At 41.7% G+C, this 22,104-nt stretch overlaps 3 protein-coding genes and 1 non-coding gene across 9 annotated transcripts; 3 read left to right on the top strand and 1 right to left on the bottom strand.

Annotated features, from left to right (window-relative positions):
• The first annotated feature begins 53 nt into the window (after positions 1-53).
• On the top strand, positions 54-5,942 carry LOC120458802 (heterogeneous nuclear ribonucleoprotein 27C). Of its 2 annotated transcripts, none has more exons than XM_039646607.2 (3): positions 54-210; positions 2,099-2,865; positions 3,092-5,942. In XM_039646607.2, exons 2-3 carry the CDS (start codon positions 2,371-2,373, stop codon positions 3,860-3,862), a joined length of 1,266 nt encoding a protein of 421 aa, XP_039502541.1. In that variant the 5' UTR covers positions 54-210; positions 2,099-2,370; the 3' UTR covers positions 3,863-5,942. The 2 variants fall into 2 exon arrangements, with proteins under 2 accessions (XP_039502541.1, XP_039502532.1); XM_039646598.2 differs by having other exon boundaries at positions 2,095-2,865.
• A 271-nt stretch (positions 5,943-6,213) lies between these two features.
• LOC120458819 lies at positions 6,214-11,060 on the top strand. Its single transcript, XM_039646632.2, has 2 exons — positions 6,214-10,864; positions 10,921-11,060. Coding segments are annotated over exons 1-2 (153 nt in total). The 5' UTR covers positions 6,214-10,713; the 3' UTR covers positions 10,923-11,060.
• On the bottom strand, positions 10,946-21,634 carry LOC120458766 (myosin-1). Of its 5 annotated transcripts, none has more exons than XM_039646542.2 (16): positions 20,992-21,634; positions 19,548-19,762; positions 19,420-19,490; positions 18,397-18,608; positions 18,141-18,334; positions 17,081-18,080; positions 16,806-17,018; positions 16,410-16,746; positions 13,839-15,546; positions 13,619-13,721; positions 13,392-13,562; positions 12,867-13,331; positions 11,852-12,367; positions 11,560-11,787; positions 11,257-11,496; positions 10,946-11,196 (listed from the first exon to the last, which is right to left on the bottom strand). In XM_039646542.2, exons 2-16 carry the CDS (start codon positions 19,727-19,729, stop codon positions 11,131-11,133), a joined length of 5,706 nt encoding a protein of 1,901 aa, XP_039502476.1. In that variant the 5' UTR covers positions 19,730-19,762; positions 20,992-21,634; the 3' UTR covers positions 10,946-11,130. The 5 variants fall into 5 exon arrangements, with proteins under 5 accessions (XP_039502476.1, XP_039502493.1, XP_039502500.1 ...); XM_039646559.2 differs by having other exon boundaries at positions 18,397-18,590; XM_039646566.2 differs by lacking the exon at positions 16,410-16,746 and adding an exon at positions 16,089-16,179 and having other exon boundaries at positions 20,992-21,633.
• On the top strand, positions 12,596-12,668 carry Trnar-ccu. The gene has a single exon. It is a non-coding gene; the product is annotated as a tRNA-Arg (tRNA).
• Positions 21,635-22,104: the final 470 nt, after the last annotated feature.

The raw sequence follows: 22,104 nt of genomic DNA, 5'->3' as shown, positions 1-22,104 counted from the left end.
CTGAGACATGTGGTATTTTTTTCTGGTCAGCGGCGGTCACACAGCATTAAACGTGGCGGCGATTTATCATATAAGTTAGGTTATAATATCGTATGCATCAAAATCATACAATTATTTATAAGCTAGTTTTTTAAGGAAAAAACACTTAAATTTAGTGAATTTGCAGTGCGAAATCTTTAAAAAACCACAGACGAACACTTGGCACAAACGGTAAGAATGGAAAGCGACTAAAAATCGCATTTACATAACAATTACAGTGCTTTAACAAAATGCCTGCCTAGCCTTTCCCTTCCAAAAAAAAAACGCCTGAATACCTGACGCAGCTGCCATTGCTCGGTCTGCGAGTGTGTTGGTGTGGGGTAAAATTTGGTCGATTTGTTTGAATTGTTTCTTCGTCTTTTCGTTTTTCTCGACAAGCAGAGGTTTGTGCAATTTTCAGCGCTTTTCCGTGCCACTTTCGGGACTCTATTCCCACCCATCAAAGTGGAAAATTTCATATTTTTATACATACATACGAAAAAATGCTATGTATAACACCACACCAACGCACACGCACACCGTTGCAGAGCGCTCGGCGGCCATTCGCGCACACATACACTCGCACGCGCACATACGTACGGCCAACTCATGCACTCACACACGGCAGCAGATTGCGGTGCAAAATACAAAAATCGTGCGAAATTTGTAAAATTGCGTAGTAGAAATCTTGGTTAATTTCGCTCGCCTTTAACCCGGCCCGCATTGGAAAATGTCAAAAGTGTACCCGGCGTGACCTGTGCATTCGTGAATTAGTGAGTGCCCCATCGAATAACCTGGCTAGCCAAACAAAACGAAAAGAGTAAAAATACAGTGAAATGCGTGTGTTCCGTTTTCTAAGAACGAACAACCAAAGACATTTCTTGAGATTTCTTTGTTGTAGCATTTTTCATAAGGCACGTCTTCCATTTTGTTTTTTTTTTCTTCGTTGCCTTTGTCGTGGTGAATTTCCCACACACTGTCGGTGCGATTCATTCAGTTCAGTCGTGAGTACTCAGTCAGCAACAAAAAAAAAACATAAATCGCTCCAAGTTGTAGGAAAACTCGAAAAAGAATTTTGTTTTTTCTTTCGATAGAATTAACATTTATTTGAGGACATTGGTTTTTGGTTCGTTTGCTTTTCGCTTTCCATTCGCGTTCACGTCACATACGGCGTTGCCACATGTTTTTTCACTTGTTAATGGGCAAAATGTCTGCGAGAGTGCTGCTAGTGAAGAAAACGGGGTTTACTTGATAACTAAGTGCATTTAAACCCGTATTCGGTGGCGTTAACTCAAAAAATTGAAATATACTCCTGTATATGTGTTTACTTGGCCCACATCTCGCTGTAATCTTGAATCCCCTGGTAAATGGCGCGCAAATGTGGTGAACCGGCGACAGCTCTCTTTTCACCTTGGAAATACATAAGTTCGTTGTTCTCATTGATACGCGGCATGTGTGTGGGTGTGAGTGAGGCTGGGGACTTTGTTACAACAACAAAAATTCCGCTCGTGACACAGCGAAAAGAAAACAATACTTTCACGTAGCTGTTCAATAGCGAGTGAAAGGGGAGGAGAGTGTTGGGGTGTCGACGGAGGAGCTAACTTGTGAACGTGTACAAAAAGCAGTTAGACGGCAAACACACATACACGTGCACTGGGGAATGTCTTCAGTTGCGTATGTTTGTGTGTGTGTACCGGCCGGTTGCTTCTGCCGCTTTTTCTCATTTTATTTTTGCTGCCTACCTGCGCCTTTCATAATTACTATGCCTACTATTTGGCTGGCTCTCTTCCACCGCGTGCCTGTGTGTGTGTATTTTTGTCATCTGGTCATTTCGACCCATTCGCAGCCAAGATCTTTACACAGCAAAAAAAATTGTTTCCATACGATCTGTAAATTAAATAAATACATTCAAAGATCTGGTGTTTTAATACCAGTGTAAAAACAACCAAATTGATATATCTAAACTTGTTTTTCCCTGTGTAGCCATTTGATTAACCAGATTTCTTTTATTCTATGTGTATCTTTCCATGTGCCTGCTACAAAAACAAACCAACGACATCGATATTGTTACGATAGAAAGTTACGTGTGAACGTCGTGGCTTTTGTTTAATTGTTTTGAAGGAAAAGAACTTTGGCTACGTTGAAACCAACCTAAGATACATAAAAAACCACAAAAAAAGAAAAATACCAGCAACAGTGTAAAAATTTAATAAGTGCTCCCCCAAAACAAGCAACCAACCGAACACAAGTTAATTTCTTTGCACCCCGTGTTAATAAAAAAGCGTCAAGATTACGTCAATTATTGAGAACCTACCCGGCGCCATAGCTCACAACCACAATCAAAACAACATCATGGAGGAAGACGAGAGGGGAAAACTTTTTGTGGGCGGTCTGTCCTGGGAGACGACGCAGGAGAACCTGTCGCGCTACTTCTGCCGCTTCGGGGACATCATTGACTGCGTGGTGATGAAGAACAACGAGAGCGGCAGGTCGCGCGGCTTTGGCTTCGTAACCTTCGCCGATCCCACCAACGTCAACCACGTGCTCCAGAACGGACCGCACACGCTCGACGGCCGCACCATCGACCCCAAGCCGTGCAATCCGCGCACGCTGCAGAAACCGAAAAAGGGCGGCGGCTACAAGGTCTTCCTGGGCGGTCTGCCTTCGAACGTCACCGAAACCGATCTGCGTACCTTCTTTGGACGCTACGGCAAGGTCACCGAGGTGGTTATCATGTACGACCAGGAAAAGAAGAAGTCGCGCGGCTTCGGTTTCCTCTCCTTCGAGGAGGAGTCCTCCGTCGAGCACGTGACCAACGAGCGGTACATCAATCTGAATGGCAAGCAGGTATGTGATTGCTGGAAAGTTGCGCTAATTCTAGAGGTGTTAATACAAAAGTGTTTACAAATGCATATATATCAAATCTATTGGAAATATTTTCCACTTAAGACCGCATACAAGAAAAACATAATTAAATGAACAGCAAATGTACGTTAAAATTGTATTTAGTAGTTATTTTTTAAATTTCTTGTAAGTGTTCGCAACACCATTAATAATCATTAATTATCTCCAGGTCGAGATCAAGAAGGCCGAGCCTCGTGATGGATCTGGCGGCCAAAACTCCAACAACAGTACCGTGGGAGGCGCCTACGGCAAGCTTGGCAACGAGTGCAGCCACTGGGGACCGCACCACGCTCCCATTAACATGATGCAGGGCCAGAATGGCCAGATGGGTGGACCGCCGCTAAATATGCCCATTGGCGCGCCGAACATGATGCCTGGCTATCAGGGTTGGGGCACCTCGCCGCAGCAGCAACAATACGGCTACGGCAACAGTGGCCCAGGATCGTACCAGGGATGGGGAGCTCCACCAGGACCCCAGGGACCACCACCGCAGTGGTCGAACTACGCTGGACCGCAGCAGACGCAGGGCTACGGCGGATACGACATGTACAACTCGACGTCGACCGGAGCTCCTTCGGGACCATCGGGCGGCGGCAGCTGGAACTCGTGGAACATGCCACCCAACTCTGCTGGACCCACTGGGGCACCAGGAGCTGGAGCGGGCACCGCCACGGACATGTACTCGCGTGCTCAAGCCTGGGCGACGGGCGGTCCCTCGACCACCGGACCAGTGGGCGGCATGCCGCGCACCGGACCCGGCAATTCGGCCTCCAAGTCTGGCTCAGAGTACGACTACGGCGGCTATGGATCCGGCTACGACTACGACTATAGCAACTACGTGAAGCAGGAGGGCGCCTCAAACTACGGAGCTGGGCCGCGATCAGCGTACGGCAATGACAGCTCCACGCAGCCACCCTATGCAACCTCGCAGGCTGTCTAAAGAGAGAAGGATCGTGTGGAGGAAAAGGAGGAGTAGATGTAGCGGAACGGAGCGGAGTAGCATGTCGTCCTCGGCGAATGATGAAGAAGACAGAAAAGATGGTGGTAATTGTAAGCTAAAGCGTCGTCTGTTCGTTTTTATTTCAGATCAGATCAGTTGTTGAAATTAATATTTAAAACTCTTGTACAACTATTATTTAAAGCGAAACAAATTTAACATGAGAATACCTAGCGACAAGTCAGATTCATAGATATACATGTATGTTCTATAGCAGCGAGTATGTAATTCATAGGCGAAACATCAGCACTCTCACCCATTTAGACAAGAGAACATTATTTCTTTCATGCGCCTCATAAACACCACACTCAAAAAGCATTCTCCTGTACCCCACACTCACCAACAACCAACCAACCAGAATCAACTAACAACAAGAATTTCCCAACCAACTAAACCCGTAGACACTTATGATACATGGCATTAACAAGAAACAAAATAGAAATGTGAAGATTTAAACGTAATGATTTACAAGTATAAAGTTTAGCTAATTAGACACAAGAGATCAAGAATAGAGTGCGAAATACCAACACAAAGAAAATAAGAACTTATAATTTTATTTAAAGAGTAAAGATCCCCTTAATTACTAAAATTAGTAAATACAAATTCGAAATTGTACATTTTAAAGCAAAAGCACGTCGGTCGCCGATCGGCTTCGCCACCACCCGCTTTCTGAATCAGGCGACAAGGTTTAGTAAGGGTTTGAAACGGAATCGAATTTGAAAAAGGATGAGATACCTCAATATGGTCGATTTTGAGAACTTTGCTTGCCTTAGCTTTTATGACTCATTGACCGGCCGTGCGGTTCACAGATAAGGGGTGGTTAGTTAGTTTTGTTTTTTCAGACAATGGTTGAACCTAATCGGCAAGTGTTTCTTTTTTGTTTAATCGGCAATAGGTCGTTAGATGGGAGGGTGTGGTGGCGAAATAGGGCGGCACTGACTTGGGAAAGATACGTTACAAAATTAAAAATTTACCATTTAAAGTAAACAAAACAAAAACTAGCTAAAAGTTAAACTACATATATAAAGAAACCTAATTAATAAGTGTACGTGGTCGTTTACATCTAAGCGAAAGTTGAACTTGAAACTAGAATTATATAGTGCGTTGGATTTATTATTTAGTTAAAGCAAAGTGGAGAAGCCAAGCAGCAGCAGCATGATAATGATTGATTATAATGGATATGGAAACCAACAAAACACACTCTTAACCAATATACATAAAAACTATATACATACATACTTATATACAATATATATATATATATATACATATATATATATATAAAACGAGTATATATATAAAGACGGAAACAAAAAAGGAAAAAAGAGTAAAAAAAGAGCAAAAGGAAACGTAAATTTAAAGCTACAGTTAATGAGTACAGAGTTAAAAACAAGGGAGGCAGGCAGAGAGAATAGGACAAGTTAAACAAGTTACAAAATACGATGCTTAGAGTTGCGTTGCACATTTTTTTCAAATTTTCATCGTTTGCCAAGCAGACAACAACATCAGCAGAAACAACTACCAACGACAACAACCAGCTAAAAGTGTGCACTATTGCAAAAACATCAGTCAACAACAAGAACAACACCATCAACACGCACACCCACTCACACTTAACCCCATTTAGTACCAACAACAAGAACAGCAGAGAAGAGAGGAGGAGGGTAAAGGAAGAGAATGAGTAAAGGAAAAGAGAAGAGAAGAAAAGAAAAGGAAGAAAAGAGAAGAACTTTAATTGATTATGAACATAACATATATATATCTTTAATTACTTATACATATTTACTCTTAACTACTCTGCACGCTCACTAAACAAGCGTGCATTGTGTGTAAACAAGATGAAAGTAAACTATTTTAATGATGATTATATGATTGCGATTTTACAATTTATTATTACAAAAAGAATGATGAAAAACAACAAAAAACAAAATGAGAAACATACATATTATATGCTAATACATTTACCATACACATATATTATAAAATATGAAGTAATTTTTTCTATTAAAGTACCATACACTAATTTTTAATTTGTTTATTTACAACAAATCAACTTACAATACATACATTTAATTACAATATACAATACAAATACTTTACTTTATTTTTCGGTGATTTATTGCTTAGTGTTCTTCGTATAATTTGTACTCTACTACAACAAAACAAATCCTACAGTTATAAATTCCTAATTTAATTTCGTTTAAATTACAAATACATATGCTTACATTTTATAACTAATTATACAATTTTTAAAAAATACCAACACAAAACAAAAGCAAAAACGCTAAAACAATGAGTAAACAAGTAAAGTAAACGTGTGAAAAACGTTTCGATTTTTGAAAAAAAAACAAAATCTTTGAAAATTTATTGAATTTCAATCTTTTTCTTTTGATTGTATCGTTTTTGTAACGGTGTGCGTGGCTGAGTGTGATTGTATGTGTCCCATTTTTTTGTTAGTGTTGTCGCCGAGGTCAGCGAGTGGGCGGCGAGATGAAGGCGTGGCGCAAGAAGGGATCAGTTGACCAGCTCATCGATCGGCTAAGGAGTTTGAAGTATACATGTATGGAAAGAAATGCTTTTGACATTGGTCAACTTTATGTTTCGATCGGCATTTCCAGTAAAATCAGCCGCAGCATCCATTGATACCATCTGGATTTGCTGTGGTGCATAACGAAGAATAATGAAAACAACCTGATGTAATTTAATAGGATGAACACTATAATTTTCTGGTAGCTTATATACCCGTTCATGATTTCTGTTTTAATGCTATAACCAGATTCAGATTAGAAATTTTAAAAGACTAACATGCGAAGTGGAGATTTAAGTGAAATTATTAACTAATTCGTGCGATTAAACATTTTTAGAAGACAAAACAGATACACTGAATGTTAATTGTAAAACAATTTAATTTTTCAAAACTCTTTCTTTAAAGTTGAATACAAAAAAGAATGTTTTTTTTATTAACATAAACGTAAAAAACCTATTAAAATGAACTACATACAATATATGTGCATCGTAAACGTAATAAACAAACAAGAATATATATGAATAAACCTACTATATACAACTATATATACTATATACATATTAATTATAACATATAACGATTTAACGGTAAAATAAATTTAAATATTGTATTAAAAAAAGTGTTGCACTTTCAAGCTAAAGCAGAGACGAAAGAAAAAGAGAATTTAAAATTAAGTGTAAATGTTTGTCAGCACACACACCACACCCACAAACACATGGATACACTGAGCAAAAAAAAAAAAACGTTGCAGCAAAAGTCCAAGTGCAACATAGGTGAAGGAAGTCGACGTGTCCAGACATCCGGAGGATTCACATTCACCAGAGTAGCGGAATAACACCATTAATCGGATTATTTCCTTAAGTTTTTCGTTCCCATTTGATGTCATTTTGTGTATTTGGCTTTTGTTCCTTCATTAATGTTGGTTTTCTTATTGGCCAATTGATGACGGGATGACGAAATCGCGATGATTGATTATTGTCGAGAATTGTGTATACTTTGTGTTTTCATTTTTACAGCCTAACAAACATTTCTGTTGCCTTTTTATTGTTGTGCTTGTATTTTTTTTTATCAGATTGGTTTAGGCATTTCGACGTTTCGGCGTTTCAAGTGAAGAGATCATAGGAACCATGAATGAAACAATAATGTAAGGGTTATATTATTTAACATATTGATAAGCTAACATACGAATGATGCGCCAAATGCAAACCAAAATCACTGAAAAGAATGCGTTTTTGTATACATTGTATAGCTCTACGTACGTATATTGCCTAAACAAATAGCTCTAGGTGAAGAGAGAAATGAACTTAAATAATACTTATCAATACTTTCGATCTTAAGTTTTCTCAAATTTGTTTACGAATCGGAGATGCCGACTGGTACCCATAGTTAAAATAAGACAACATCTATTGAACACAAAACTCGGTACACTTCTGATAACGAGCCTTCTGATAGAAGGCTAGAATTTTGAATGTATTTTTTTCCCCATATCCCCGAGATCTCCCAGGCTTTTCTACACCCCTCAAAATGAGAGTTGTTTTTACGTAATGAAGTACTCTTAGCGATTAAAGACTAGAATGATTTGAAATAAGAAGAGGTTTAACAGATATCTAAGCTAAATTCCTAAGACAAAACGATTCCACCTAAGACACCTTTTTGTAATGACTAAATTTATATAGGACAAGAGGTAGAAGACCAACCAAAATAAACAAAATGATATGAAAACAACAAGATTAAAAGATCAACAGGCATATGTACACATGTATGTGGGTGGCATGTTTTGTAGCTGTATATGAATTGGATTAATTGATTATTATTATGATTTCCGTTTCAATCGTAAAAGTATCGTAAAAGTTTCCCGATCATTGTGTAGGATGAAATTCGTACTCGGTTAAGAGCAGTCAATGAATGGTAATTGTTAATGCCTGCAAGAGACAAATGATGTATTACTAAGTTAAACTCATCCCTTTTAAAGCCCGACTTTCGTTCGTTCTTAAGCAAAAAATTCGAAACGAGGTATGTATATGGTAATTTTAAAATGTAACAAATGCAGAGAATAGTGAACAAAAACTAATTTGTATGTAGTTAATAACGATAATAATAAATACAAAATAGACAAAAATATGGAAAAAACACAGAAAAAAAGAGGAAAACTAAGCAAAATAACCAAAATAAAACAAATCGCAAAAAAAAACAACAAAATTGAGACTGTAAACATAATGGTAATGGAGCAGCTTAAAACGAGTCGATGTTGAACAGAAAAAGGCTAAAACACGAAACTACAACTCGTAACTCGAATAAATCACTGATGAATAGGCTACCAAAATAAGTTCGTATAAGGTTTTTGTTCACACGGAAATTGTACTCAGATTGCATTCTTTTAAGTTACTGTTCTAGCCAACTCTGTACATTTGATTTCCTCGTTCTTGTTGATTTTATAAAATCAAGTAGACTACTTAATATAAATTTACAAGTCAACAAATTAAGAGATTAATGATGGAACCGAGAACAAGATGACGAAGAACTAAAGCGTATGTTAGCCAAAAAGAGAATTTTCGATGAATTTGAATTTTTTACGTACAGAAACAAAGGAAACTGGAATCTAAAACTGATACTGAAAAAGTTACTTGTACTTGCGTACGAGTTACCCAAAGACACATAGAAACCTCCTAAAACTGCATATACATATATAGGACTTACTTGTAAACCAGATTGTAACGATTTTAGGCATATAAGTGTTGCGACTTGCGTATGTAAGGGAAACGGAAACGGAAACTTGAAGGGAAACTGGAGAGAAAGCCACGTTTTGTCACTTTCCAAGCTTTCATTTTGACATAATTTCATAGACTTTTCTACACGTATGTACTTTTAGATGCGAGATGGTGAGGGAATAAATAGGAGTTTAACATTAGCATTTGATGGCAGCTGGGCGATCGTGGTACAGTGCTTAAGAATTAACAATGACGTCAGGATTTAACTTAACTTAACTTACATACATAGATACATACAAGGACATCAACAATGGAAAATAATGAGAGTAACAAGGAGAACTTGAAAATGAAATACATATAGCGTTGCAAGATTTTAGTTTACGGTAAACTTAAAGAAATTTTTTACAATGTATTTATACATACCTAAATTTAAATTTTAAATTAATTCTTTAATGTAATACGAACACAGTGCCTAAGTAATATCAAAACAAAAATCGAAAAAATAAAAAGGAAATAAGGATTTAAAACATACAAAACGAGAATAAGAGCCGCAAGTAAGGACATTGTTACTAATAATGCTAAAACACTTAGTCGAACAACTTTTAAAACAACCGAACAGCATTCGAGCGACAAAAGAAAATTCACCAACTAAATAAGCCAACAATAAACATTGCATACAAAAGTTTATAAATATACAAGTTCTGGTGCAAGACACAAACGCAGACAAGCACACACATACACACACATTAACTATGAGAAGAAGAACAAGAACAGGAAACGGAAACTGGAGCTGAAAACGATCAGAAGTTAATCCCCCAAACAAATTCGCATAAATGTATAAATGTAACACAAGCAAACATGAAACGCAAAAGCGCTAAGTAATAACAAATTACTAAACAAATAAATAATGCAACGTACCCCCTACATACGTCTCGTTTCTCGCACTGGAATTGCGTACAAGCCACATACATACATATATCCTTTCCCTACACTCCCGTGTATCCTGTATACTGTATCCTTTATCCTGTATCCTTAAAGGGCGATTCAGTCAATAGATTTGATTTATTTGAACATGCCACGTACTCAAAATGACATCAAATCGAAACTTGTATCCCTTCGTTTGCACATTGGATTGGTCTATTAGAAAACCCCGAACAAAGGTTTTTAACTAAATTGTTTTGCGTTGAAATCATTTGAGAAAGAACACACAAATACAAAAAAGGAGTAAAAAAAAAACAATAAATGAATTACAACAAATTAATTATACATTTTGAAATTATATTTAACGAACAAAATTAATGTAGTGTGTAAAGAAAAGCAAACAAAACATGAAAGTAAAACAAGTTTTAAGCAAAACAAAATACTTTGAATATATACATAAATTGCAAGTAAATAGAATAAATGTCACTCACTCTTTTTATTTAAGTCTTCTGCCGAACGATAATTCTTGGGATTGATGCGTACTTTTGAAATTCGATATAGGAAATGAAATACGAATGAAATATTCGTAAGCATTGGAATTTCCTGTCTGGAACTCTAGAAATCCCCATCAGATTCCAATGTTGGAGCTCGTCGTCCTTTTCCTTCTCAGTTCCGTGACCTATTTCTGTGCCCATCTGGAGACCCCGACCACAAAGTGGGCACATTTCTATGCAGCATGCCCCATTATCATGGGCTTACTATCCGCTGGACTGGTTTACATAAATGAATGTAGGTTTATTCCCTTGCAACATATCTAGTAAATACTTCGAATATATTCCACATAGAAATAGAAACAGGCGTCACGATGAATTATTTGAAAAAGATGACTTTATTTCGGCGGAGTGTTCAAATAAAAATGTATTAAACTATTTAAAAACAACAAATAATTATGATGACTTGCAATTCGGCAGCCAATGAGTGCGAGGGTTATTCGAACATCTACAGCTACGATTAGAATGAATCCTATGAGATTGAAACCTATTAACCGATGGTGACTACTTGGCTACGCGTCGTCTTGTGGTTGGTGTGGTGGGTGCTCCTGCGCTCGGCGGCTTGGGGATCTGTAATGGATAACCAGTTTAGCACCCGTCATGATCTTAGTTACAATATTGATATCTTACAGAACGTATGGGTCGGGGTGTAAGGGAATTGGCAGGCGGCGGCTCGCGAGGTTGTGGTCCATCTGGATGTCCAACTACGGTGACGGCCACGGGTCTCTGGTCGGATCCGGGACGTTCCATGCTCTCGCTGCGTGAGGCGGATCCGGAGCGCTTGAACATGCCGGAGAGCCGGCCGCGAAGATCCTTCTTGCTCGATCTCATGTCGCTGGCAACACTGATGTCCGAGTCAGATCCTTGAATCTGCAAACACACAGAAAGACATTAGCATTTAAATGCTAGTTGTTGTGGTTGTATAGTTCTCACTGAAATTTCACTCTCGGAATTGCGACTGCTTTTGGTCAGACTGCGCAGCTTGCCCATGATGCCCTTCTTCTTCTTGCGAGGTCCTCGAGGTAAGTCGCTCTGGGTGGATCCACCGGACAGCCGCGAGTCCAGGCGTGAGTCCAAGCTGGAGTCCCTGACCAGGCCACCCAGTTCCGAGTCAATGGATTGCATGGAGGACACGCTGCCATCGTCCTGGCGCCAAATATTCTGCAAGTTGGAAATATTAAAATTAGCCTATGTAATTCAACTTGAATGAAAGTGTTTTGCCTACCTGATCTCTTTGTATGGAGTGATCCAGTGAGAGACTCTTCCGAATCAGACTGCCATTGTTGGAGGAGTTCCGGGACAGACGTCCACCGCCCCGCTGCGATCCTGCTGCACTCGCCACCGAACTGGTGCTGCCATGCGGATCGTTCTCCTGCGAAGCAGCACGACGCAGATTGCTTCTCCTCATCCGGCTGCGCTCCTGCTCGTCCTCGTTCACCCGCTGGAACTTGCGCAGCTCCTCCGAGGCTTCTGCCAGTCTGGCCAGGACACTGGTGATCTGAGAGCTGCTCAGGGTGGGCGAAGGCGAGCGACTGCGGCGCACGTTCGGCTGCTCCGGTCGCAAGTTCTTGTCGTAGCCGGAGCTGCTACTGCTACGTGCCGATGTTCCGCTGCCAACCATTTTCAGGTCGGGAGCTATCTTCACCAGCTCGTCAACGGTCTGCAAAAGGGCGCCCACCTTTCGGTCTCCGCCATCTGCCTCCATGCGACGCTTGATCAGCTCTTTTTCGTAGCGTTCACGCTGAAATTAAACATTTTCAAATAATTATAACATTTATAGAAAGAACATGATTTAGTTTCTATATAATTTTGTAAGAACATAGAATAAATACTCCTTGATGTGCGCTCTTTCTCTAACTGGTGGCACAAATTGTCTGTATAAATTATGTAATTTATAATAATACAATTAAGTTATTTAGTTTTTTTTGTCCTTAAATTTATGTAAGCATGTTAACAGATTGTTACGCAAGCCCCAGTGGCCTAATGGATAAGGCATCGGCCTCCTAAGCCGGGGATTGTGGGTTCAAGTCCCACCTGGGGTTAAGTTAGGAGATTTTTTTTTTTTTAAGTTTTCTTACGTAATAGTTTTTAGAATTATGACGATATATTGGATTTCTGAGATGCAGTATGAATTCCAAGTTGTCTTTCGGTTTGTATTGGTCATGAATGGTACAATATTTATTTGCTATATTGTTTTAAATTTGTATAAGTAAACCAATACATTATACTTCCACACCCACCTCTCGTCTAAGCTTCTCGTTGGAGGTGCGCAGCTTTGCGTGTACGTCCCGGAGCTCCAACAGATCGCACTGCAGTTCGGCGATCTTCTTGCGACCCTCCTCCATTTCCTCCTCGGTGGCACGCTTGATCTGGTCCAGCTTGCGCTTTGACTCCAGTCGCTCCTTGTCTCGCTCCCGTTCCACCTCGAAGAGGGTCTGGCGCAAATCTCGCGCCAGGGTGGAGGTTTCCTGCAGCAGTCGCTGCTGATCCTCGCGCTCCTTCTGCCAGGACAGCTCCAGCTTGGTCTTCATGCCCGGCAATTTGGTGCTGCCCGAGCCAATGACGCGTTCCTCCTCGAACTCATTGAGCTTCGACTGCATCTCCGATATCTTGATCTCGTTGGCACTGCGCTCGGAGACGAGTTCTGTTTTTATCTTGCTGGACTCCAGCCTCGACTCGACCAGCTGATCCTCTAGATGACCAATCTGCAATGGAAACCACCCATTAGCTTTGTAGCGCAGCTAGTGTATTTACTGTGTTCAAACCTGCTGTTCTAGGTAGGCAATCTTGCTCTTGTCATCATCATCACTGCTGTGCATGGAGCCGCGACTCTGTCTTCCGGTGTTGTTGGCCTTGAGGTCACCAATCTTCTTCTGGGCCACTTCCAGCATCTGTTTGAAGGCATCGCGATCCTTTTTGAAGCGTTCGCACTGGCGCTGTTTCAAGGATATTATTATTTCTTAATTCAGTATTGAATTATAATTGTTCTTACCTGCATTGAAGTCAATTCTCCGCTCAGGTTCTTCACCTGTTGCTCATAGCGAAGTCTAACTGTGGCCACTTCGGATTTCATCTGCAGTTCAGTGCTCTGTAATCTGGAATGTATAAGGAACACAAATTTAGTTTAATATCTTAATATTCGTTGTTTAAACTATGAGAATGAGATGAGTCTATTTATTTAAGGTACAATAGTATAGTAATGATCCACTTACTGTTCCTTGAGCTCCCTGATCTCTGCCTCGCGCCTCGCTCCGTGTCCATTTAGCGAGGATTGCGCCTGCTCAATCCGATTGTAGTCACTGAGCTTGCCATTTAGATCGTCGTTATCCTTGCGCAGCTGGAAGACCAGATCGATGTTCATCTCATTCTCGCGGCGTAGGCGCTCATACTCGTGCTCCTTCTCCGCCAGCTTGTTCTTGAGGACGGTGCGCTCGTACTCGGCCCCATTGCCATTGACCGTTTTGAGTGCCTTGGCCTGGAGATCGGCGATCCTCTTCTGGGCCTCACTCAGTTTCCGGGCCATGTCGGTGCGCTCGATGCGGATGGTGTCCATTTCGGAGATCTTCTGCTTGTTGGCGTTCAGTTCGGCCTGGAGACTCTGCTTCTCAGTGGTGAGTTGGGCACGCATCAGGATTGTTTCCTCGGAGAGCTTCTCCCAGTGGTTGTTGAGCTCCTCGTACCGTTTCTGTTCGGCGCTCAGTGAGGTCTGCACTTCCTCCACTTGCTTTTTGAGATCCTGCACCTGTTTGCTGTCCGATTTGCTCGCCTTGGTTTTCAGATCCTTGATCTCCTTCTCCAAACTGGACTTGCTCTTTTCGGCCGACTTCTTGGCACTGAGTAGCTCGGCATCCAGTTGCGTAATCTTTGCCTCCAACTTCTCCTTCTCCTTGCCCTGTTTTTCCATGTCCTTCTCCAGGCTGGACAGCTTCTCCTTTTCCCGCTTGCTCTGCGATTCCCAGGTGGACTTGTTCGTTTCGCCCAGTTTCAGTTGGGCGTCCTGCTTCTTGACCTTGTCCTCCAAGTCCTTCAGCTTCGAGTTCAGCTTCTTTGCTTCCTCATCGCCGCGTTTCAGCTTCAGTTCCAACTCGCTGACCTTGCTGCTGGATCCGTTCAGGAGCTTCAACCGCTGGACATCGCCCTCGGCGAGGGAAAGTTTCTGCTTACACTTTCGCAAGTCCTCCTCCAGCGCTCCCTTGGCAGATTGCAGGGCTTTGAGCTGATCGGTACCGCCGGAGCTCAGCATGACGCGCATTTCGCTGATCTCGTCCTCCAGCTCCTCAACCCACTTCCTAAGATGGCTCTTGGGCGTCAGGTCGTTAACCCTCTTGGCGGTGCGAGGTGGCAGCTTGTCCTCCGCCTCCAACTGCATCCGTTTGAGGCGAGCCGTCAGCTCATCCCTTTCCCGTTGAGCTTGGGCCAAGGACTCCTTCATCTTTTGATCCACCTCCCCATTCTTCTCGCCCGCCTTCCGCAGCGCCATCAGGCGTTTGTTCTCCTTGGCCAACTTGTCGTTCTCGGTTTCGAGTGTGTCCAGCTTACTTAGCTGATTCTTGAGCGAGTCCACCGCCTGCTCCTTTTCAACAAGCGTCTTGCGAAGCTGCACCAACTCCTCGTTGAGCGTCTTTACCTTCTTTTCGGCCGCACTGGACGAGGTGCCGAGACTGAGCAGCGAGGACTTGCTGCCATTGGTGCTGTCCTGGCGGAGCTTGGCCTGCAGTTCCCTCACGTACTTTTTGGACTCGGCGTTCTCCTTCTCCAGATCCTCCACCTTGAGCCGCAGGATCGAGGCCTCCTGTTCGTTAAGCTCTAAGAGAATTCTCAGCTCCGCGGGATCATCCTCGTCGGAGATTCCCTCATCGCGATCAGCATGCACCTCGGGAGCCAAGCGATGAGGATGCGGTGTAGGACTCAGCTTGCGACCTGTGGTACAGTGAGAAAATAAATAGTTATTTTTGCAGAAATGTTTAATACGATTTTAGTTAGTTACTAGCAGTTGGAAACAGATTTTGTGATTAGTTACAGTTAAATAAATGTGCAGCCGCAAAAAATGGCAAGTAACTTATTCTTTAATAAGCTAATTTTAAATAAAAATCTTAGTTAGTTGGTTAAGTTTCAACTTCAACCTTTCTGGTCAGTTATGAAGAGAAGAAAGATATTGGGTTAAGTCACGGCAGCTATGGAATTTTTGTGACCTTAAACTGAATGAAAAATGGTTAATTTACACAGTTGTCACTTAATTTGGAAAATTACGAAATTAAATTGTACGATTATCATCTCTAGAACTATAAAACTACGTTCTAGAAAGGCGTGATAGAGTTATGCTGATTATGCATTTTAAAATCAAAAGTGACAACCGTGCGAGTAGTATTTGGATGACTTAATCTTGATTAACTTGGTTACGAACTAAGGTTAAGTACTTAGTTAGATTAAGGCTCTACTTCGCTGTATGGTTTGGTTCGTACTTCTTGAGCGCGTTGCCATTTTTTTCAACTGCATCATCAAAGACTCATTTTCATCCTCGAAACGAGTCACCTTTTTCCTCAAATGTTCAGCCTGAAACACAAAAACTTCATTTATTGCAACTGAATAACGACGTGTAAGTAAAAATGAAAGATCGAATAAAACCCATTCAGAGATCGTTTTCGAGGATAAAAATAGTTTTGCAGAGCTCTGACGAATGACAAGAACATGAACTGGTTCTACAAATGGTTACTACACGAAAAGAAAGGCATTGTATTGGATCGAATCCAAGGACGGATCCTTCTGGCTGAGGTTCTTGGTACCTGCTCCACTCAGTAGGACATGTGAAATGGCGCTGGGAAAGAGCAGCGAACCGGACTGTCCCACTCTGGAAGATGACGATGGTGGAAAGAGACCTGCAAATGGAGACGGCATTGTCTCCCTTTCGGTTGAAACATTTCTATCGGGCACTTCGAAATCAGTTTGTGTGACAGCCACACTGGTGGCCACCAAGTTATCCGCACTGGTAGATATATCGCACTGAATCGTAGCCACTGTCTGTGTGCCACGGGGGAAGGCCACCACCTCGAGTGGCACCTCCGTTTGAGTCCCGCAACTGAATCTAACGCGCTTTCGTTCGCGATCCCTGAGTCGTTGAAGCTTCGCGTGAAATGGTCAAGTGATTAATCGAGTGGGTTTTGTGCGTCATCGGGCATTACCTCCTCTTCGGCGAATTTCAGTTGGTCCTTCAAGTCTGTCTCCCGCTCAATGGAGTCCTGCAACTCGCGCTGCAAGTGCTGAGGGTCTTCCTGGGAGCCACCACGCGTCAGCGACTCTCGGGTGAACTTGGCATCCGCCGACGTCGACTTGCCTAAGACACCCAGCATTGGTGCCTTCTTTTTGCCAGGATTGCGCAGCTCCTCGGCCTCTGCCTAGTTATTTTAAGAATTTATTTATAAGAATACTATTTTGAAAATTTCCCTAACATATTGACCTGCAACTTTCGGGTTAGTTCATTGGAGAATCGCAGCTCCTCCTCCAGTTTCTTGATCTTATTGGATAGCTCGGCATTGAAGGAGCTTTGGCGCTCCTGCTCCAGAGTTTCGATCTTGCGATCACTCTTCTTTAGCTTGAAGCTGAGAATGCGACAGTTCTTGGTGGCCTTCTCGAGATCCTTCTGCAGACTGGTCTTGGCCTTGACCTCGTCGTCGCGGAAGGTGTCCTGCACCTCGTCCATCTCGGCCTGCAGGTTGAGAATCTCCTTCTTGGCGCTCTGGTTCTCCTCCATCAGCTCCTCGCAGATCTGCTCGGCGGCCTTCAGCTTTCGCCGCAGCTCGGACTCGCTGCCCTTGCTCTCCAGCTCCTTCATCCGCAGGTTAAGCCTGCGCTTGTCCTCCGACACCCGGTCCAGCTGATCCTTCATTTCGTTCAGCTTCTGCTGGAGATTAAGTGCCTCCGAGGCAGCGGTCCGATTGGAGGCGGTATCCATTGAGGCCAGGCGCCGCAGAAGAATATCACTCTTTTCGCGCTCTGCCTTTTCTGCCCGCGTCTTCATCGTCTCCAGCTCCAGTTTCAGAGACTTCATTTGCTCCTGCACGCCTTGTGAGTCCTGTGTCTTGGATGAAGTGCTACTGATGGTGCTACTGTTGGTGTGGGATATCGATATAACGGGAACGGTTTGTCTTTTGATCTCTTTGCTAGCCACTGCATCCGCCTCCTTGCGACGAACCGAGCTGGAGCTCGTCGAGGAACTGGACGTGGACGTGGACGTGACCTTCACCTCATTGCTGACGGAAGTGGAATTGGAGGTTTTCAGAGAGGTGCTGCTACTGCTGCTGGACGATGTCGTGGTGGATGCCACCGCCACTTTCTTGGGCGGCAGGGCGGCTCGCTTCTGCTCGGCTTGGGGCAATTGGTTTAAGGAAGTACCCGACTTGCTCCTTTCCGGACGATCGGGCACCACTGGTGTGGATGTAGCTGACGACTCGCTTTCTCTAAAGGATTCACGTTTAACATTATTCTCTTTCTTGACACTTAACATTGTTTTTACTAACTCTTCCCTCCGTGGAACTGATCGCTCCCGACTGTTTTCCCGGGAGTTGAGACTGCGCTGCTTCTTGAGAAGATTCATCTTGCGGACACGCTCTGCTAGACTGTCTGTCGATAGGATGACTAACTCATCTGGAATACTTGAAGTTTTACTGGGTGAGGATGTGACACGGGTGGGCGGTGTTAAGGCATGTTCCACCTAGTAAATACAAATCATATAGACATAATCTGGAAGAACATGGAGTCAATATCAAATCTTACCTCCTTGATGTCCAAGGCGGTGGTGTGGCGTCGTGGTGGGACCGGCAGCTTCACCGTGACAGCCACATCGTGATCCTCGGCGGAGGTTGCTGCTGCTCGACTGGTGGACGCCGCTGCCGGCGGACGGCGAGCTACATTGTCCGGCTCGTCGATATCCGGCGTGGAGGCCCATGACTGTGGACGCTTCTTCAGCTCTACATTGAAGTGGACAACTGGGTTCAGTACGGGCGTCAGGTGTGTGGCATGCAGGTGCAAGTTGCGAGTTGCGAGTTGCAGATTGCAATTGGCAGCGTTTGGATTCCACACGGAGTCGTGGATGCGAGAGTAACACAAACGGATGACACAGAACGAGCGAGAGAGAGTGGGAGCGCAGTACAGATCACGCGTTGCATGGTAGTAATTAACATTAACGGTTCATTTAATGCAGAGATTAGTGTTGAGAGAAAGTAAGAGAGAGAGAGCGAGACAGAGACAGACACAGTGCGACAGAGATGACACAGTTGGCGGTGTTTTTTTTTGCAAACGCAGAGTGAGAGTGAGAGAGATAAGTAGACAAACACATTGATTAAGATTCGTAACAACTTTTTAAGCAACTTACTATAACTAAATGTCAGAGAAACAATTCCTCAATGCTAAGAATAATTTAAGAACAAAATCAAAACCATATATGCAAAAATGAAAATATTTAATTTTTGAGAAGATAAAACAATAGCATTGAAAAATCGTTATATTATATTAATAAATATATTAATAATAAACACTTTTAATGCTTAATACAGAAACCGTTTTAACTCTACATAAATAGTTTGATCAAGAACTTAACAAATACTATTAAATAGATAAAGCTTCGAATGCAGATCAATGGCATTAACGTTCTCGACACCATTACTATGTTTTTTTGTGAGAACACACTCAGCCACAAAGAAGAGTTGAGTTGGCCTCTGACATTAAACAAAAAACAATGATCTACATTTAATTGTTTACTTGACTGGTTAATTTAACGTTTACGAGTTCCATTCATACCTATATCATTGCCATTAGTTGCGTTTGCACTGGTAAGATTTTGAGTTGACGTCCACGTCCGCGATGAGGGTCTATTCAATAAAAGTTAATAGGTTTGTTTAATTGCGGGAGTACCGAGAAGAACTTACCGAGAACTCTGGGCATCGGAGAGGTTGGGCGAGGAGGCGGCCACCTCATCGCCAGCTCTGCGGGCTCCATGCTCCTTGTAATCCCGGAAGCAGCGCTTACATCGCGTGGGATACCGAGTCTGGGGATGAAAGCCGAGTGGGCACAGCTGGTCGCCTTTCAGCGATGGGTACAGATGATGCATCTGTTCTCGTACAACTTATCAGCTTTTCTTTTTCTGCAAGAGTTGAAGCGTGTGAAGTCCTCTCAATTCAAACCTTTTGTTTTATAATTAACAGTTTACTAACTATTTTTATGATGTATAAATAACGTGAAAATCGTTTACTCTTGTGTTTATTTTTTTTTTGCTAGTTTCTAGATTTACATTTGCTTTTTCGATGTAGTTTTCGCACGATCCCAATACCCAATTGACTGCGCAAATCTGTGGAATTTCTGGCACTAAGCCAAATCAACACAAGAATTTTGTACACGTTCATCAAATAGTTAAACATTTTCTTTTTGTTATCATTCACTTGGCCATTGGTCCTAAATTAAATAGCTGTCCGACTTGATGGGTATTGTCAACGTGAGTTGTAAGTGCAGATGTAGATCAATGCCTTCGATTCGTTAATTATCTAAGTATCATTCATAGAAAAACTGATATGATACCACTAATGAATATAAATATAAAAAAAGGAACTGTATAAAAAATTAAGTGGTCTGCTTAATAATATTTAATCTACTAGGCGATTTCACGTATATCGATTATGGGAATCCATTTTTTTAATACGAGATAATCCTACACATACTAATAACATTCATAAATGAATTAACTGGATCTATAAATAACAAAGTGTTTTGGTTGGTTTTTAAGGGATAAAGGATAATATGGATTTGAACATAACCATTACTGAAAATATTTAAAAAATAATAAGAAATTAATATAGTATTTTGATTCAAGATGGAAATCCCAACAAACAAAGTTTCACGCCCTTAAACTTTAAGTTTTCTAATTAATTCCCAAGTCAACCGATATGGGGAATCTGTCATTTCAGTCATTGCACTACATAAACAATCGAATGGAAATGGTAAATATAAACAATAACAAATATGTATCCATCTATTCGAGTATTTTTAGAGCGATCTAGAAAGAGAGTGAGATAAACTGGCACTGGTGGAAGTTGCGCAGGCGATTTTCCAACGCTTGCGCATGTTTTTTGATCTTTTGGCGAAAATGAAAACTCAATCGAAAGAGCGATGCGAAGAGAAAGGCCAGGAGCTTGGAGCTTTCACCACTCCTTTCTCTGGGCGCTCTTCTGCTCGTCGGCGATTCTGCGACGATTGCAAATCCCTAGTGCGTTTATAAATAATTACCAGCGTTTTAACCTATTTTCATCTGAAGCGCTCTGTTTTTCGGCGGCGGCACTTGCAAAATGTGTGACTTAATTTAGAACGCAGTGGACTCACACGAAATACTTCCGCATTTAGAATATTTTGCGGCTGGACGACGGGGATTGGGGCCAGCCTCTTGGATGTGGAAGTGGATGTATGTAGATGGTTGCGTAACCGGCGGGATTCAGTGCGTCTTTCCACGGAATATAAATCAGTTTGGTGCAAACATAGGTATGGAGATTCACAGGGATCGCGGGTCCCCGAAGCCTTTCGTTCACTTTCGATCACTCACACACGCACTGTTGCCTTGGTTGATTTAATTTTGGAATATTCACTTTATACAAAACATTTACGGCCACAAAAATTAGCTGTGTTTTATAAATAGCATAGTTTTCTTCTTGCTAAATGGCAGCGCACTTCCCATAAATCTCCCCAGTCGATTTCAAATGCAAGACATTCCGGAAATATCGTTAGAATTGAATCAATTGCTACTCTTTAAAGGGATACTTCTTTATATCACCCATGCGATCCAGGCAGTTTTCAATTTTCATTCGAAGCACATTTACGTACAAAGGCCAGCACATATATATATTTATATATCTTTAATATAACCGTCGATTGCCCGAGCACTCGAAATACTTATATAGATAGCTGACATGCGAACCGGGCGCTGTTCCTTGGCACTTTTTTCGGTTGCGAACGCGTTGAAAATCGACGAGAAACTAAATTTAAATTATTTCTGAAAGCTTCAACTACCAGTCGTGCGAGAAAATGTGTTTTCCACAAGAGAACTGATTTTCACGCGAGAGAATCGATCACAGAATCAATGAGAGCTATTCGAAAACGTTCTAAAATCATTCAAAAATTTTGAAGACCAAGCCAGATGAAAGTTTCTCGGTTATCAAGAAACCATAAAATATTACTTTTATACGTAAGATTCCACTTTTACAAAAATTACAAAAATGTATTTGAACAAATGAAGTGAAAACATGTTGTGACGAAGGAGTATTCCATGATATCTATTCAAAACATTGGTTTTCCAAATTTTTCTTAACGAACAATAAAAAAATAAAACGTAAACAATACAATTATTAAATTATTCATAACCATTTTGTGAACCTAATCTTTCGCCTTCGAAATCTTAACCTTCTAAAAATAAAAGTTATTACTGCTGGTTTTCCCTTCTTA

This window comes from Drosophila santomea, chromosome 2L, assembly GCF_016746245.2.
Source record: "Drosophila santomea strain STO CAGO 1482 chromosome 2L, Prin_Dsan_1.1, whole genome shotgun sequence".
Classification (NCBI taxonomy): domain Eukaryota; kingdom Metazoa; phylum Arthropoda; class Insecta; order Diptera; family Drosophilidae; genus Drosophila; species Drosophila santomea.
Note: the sequence above shows the minus strand (reverse complement) of the source record. Positions and strands in the feature narration are given on the sequence as shown.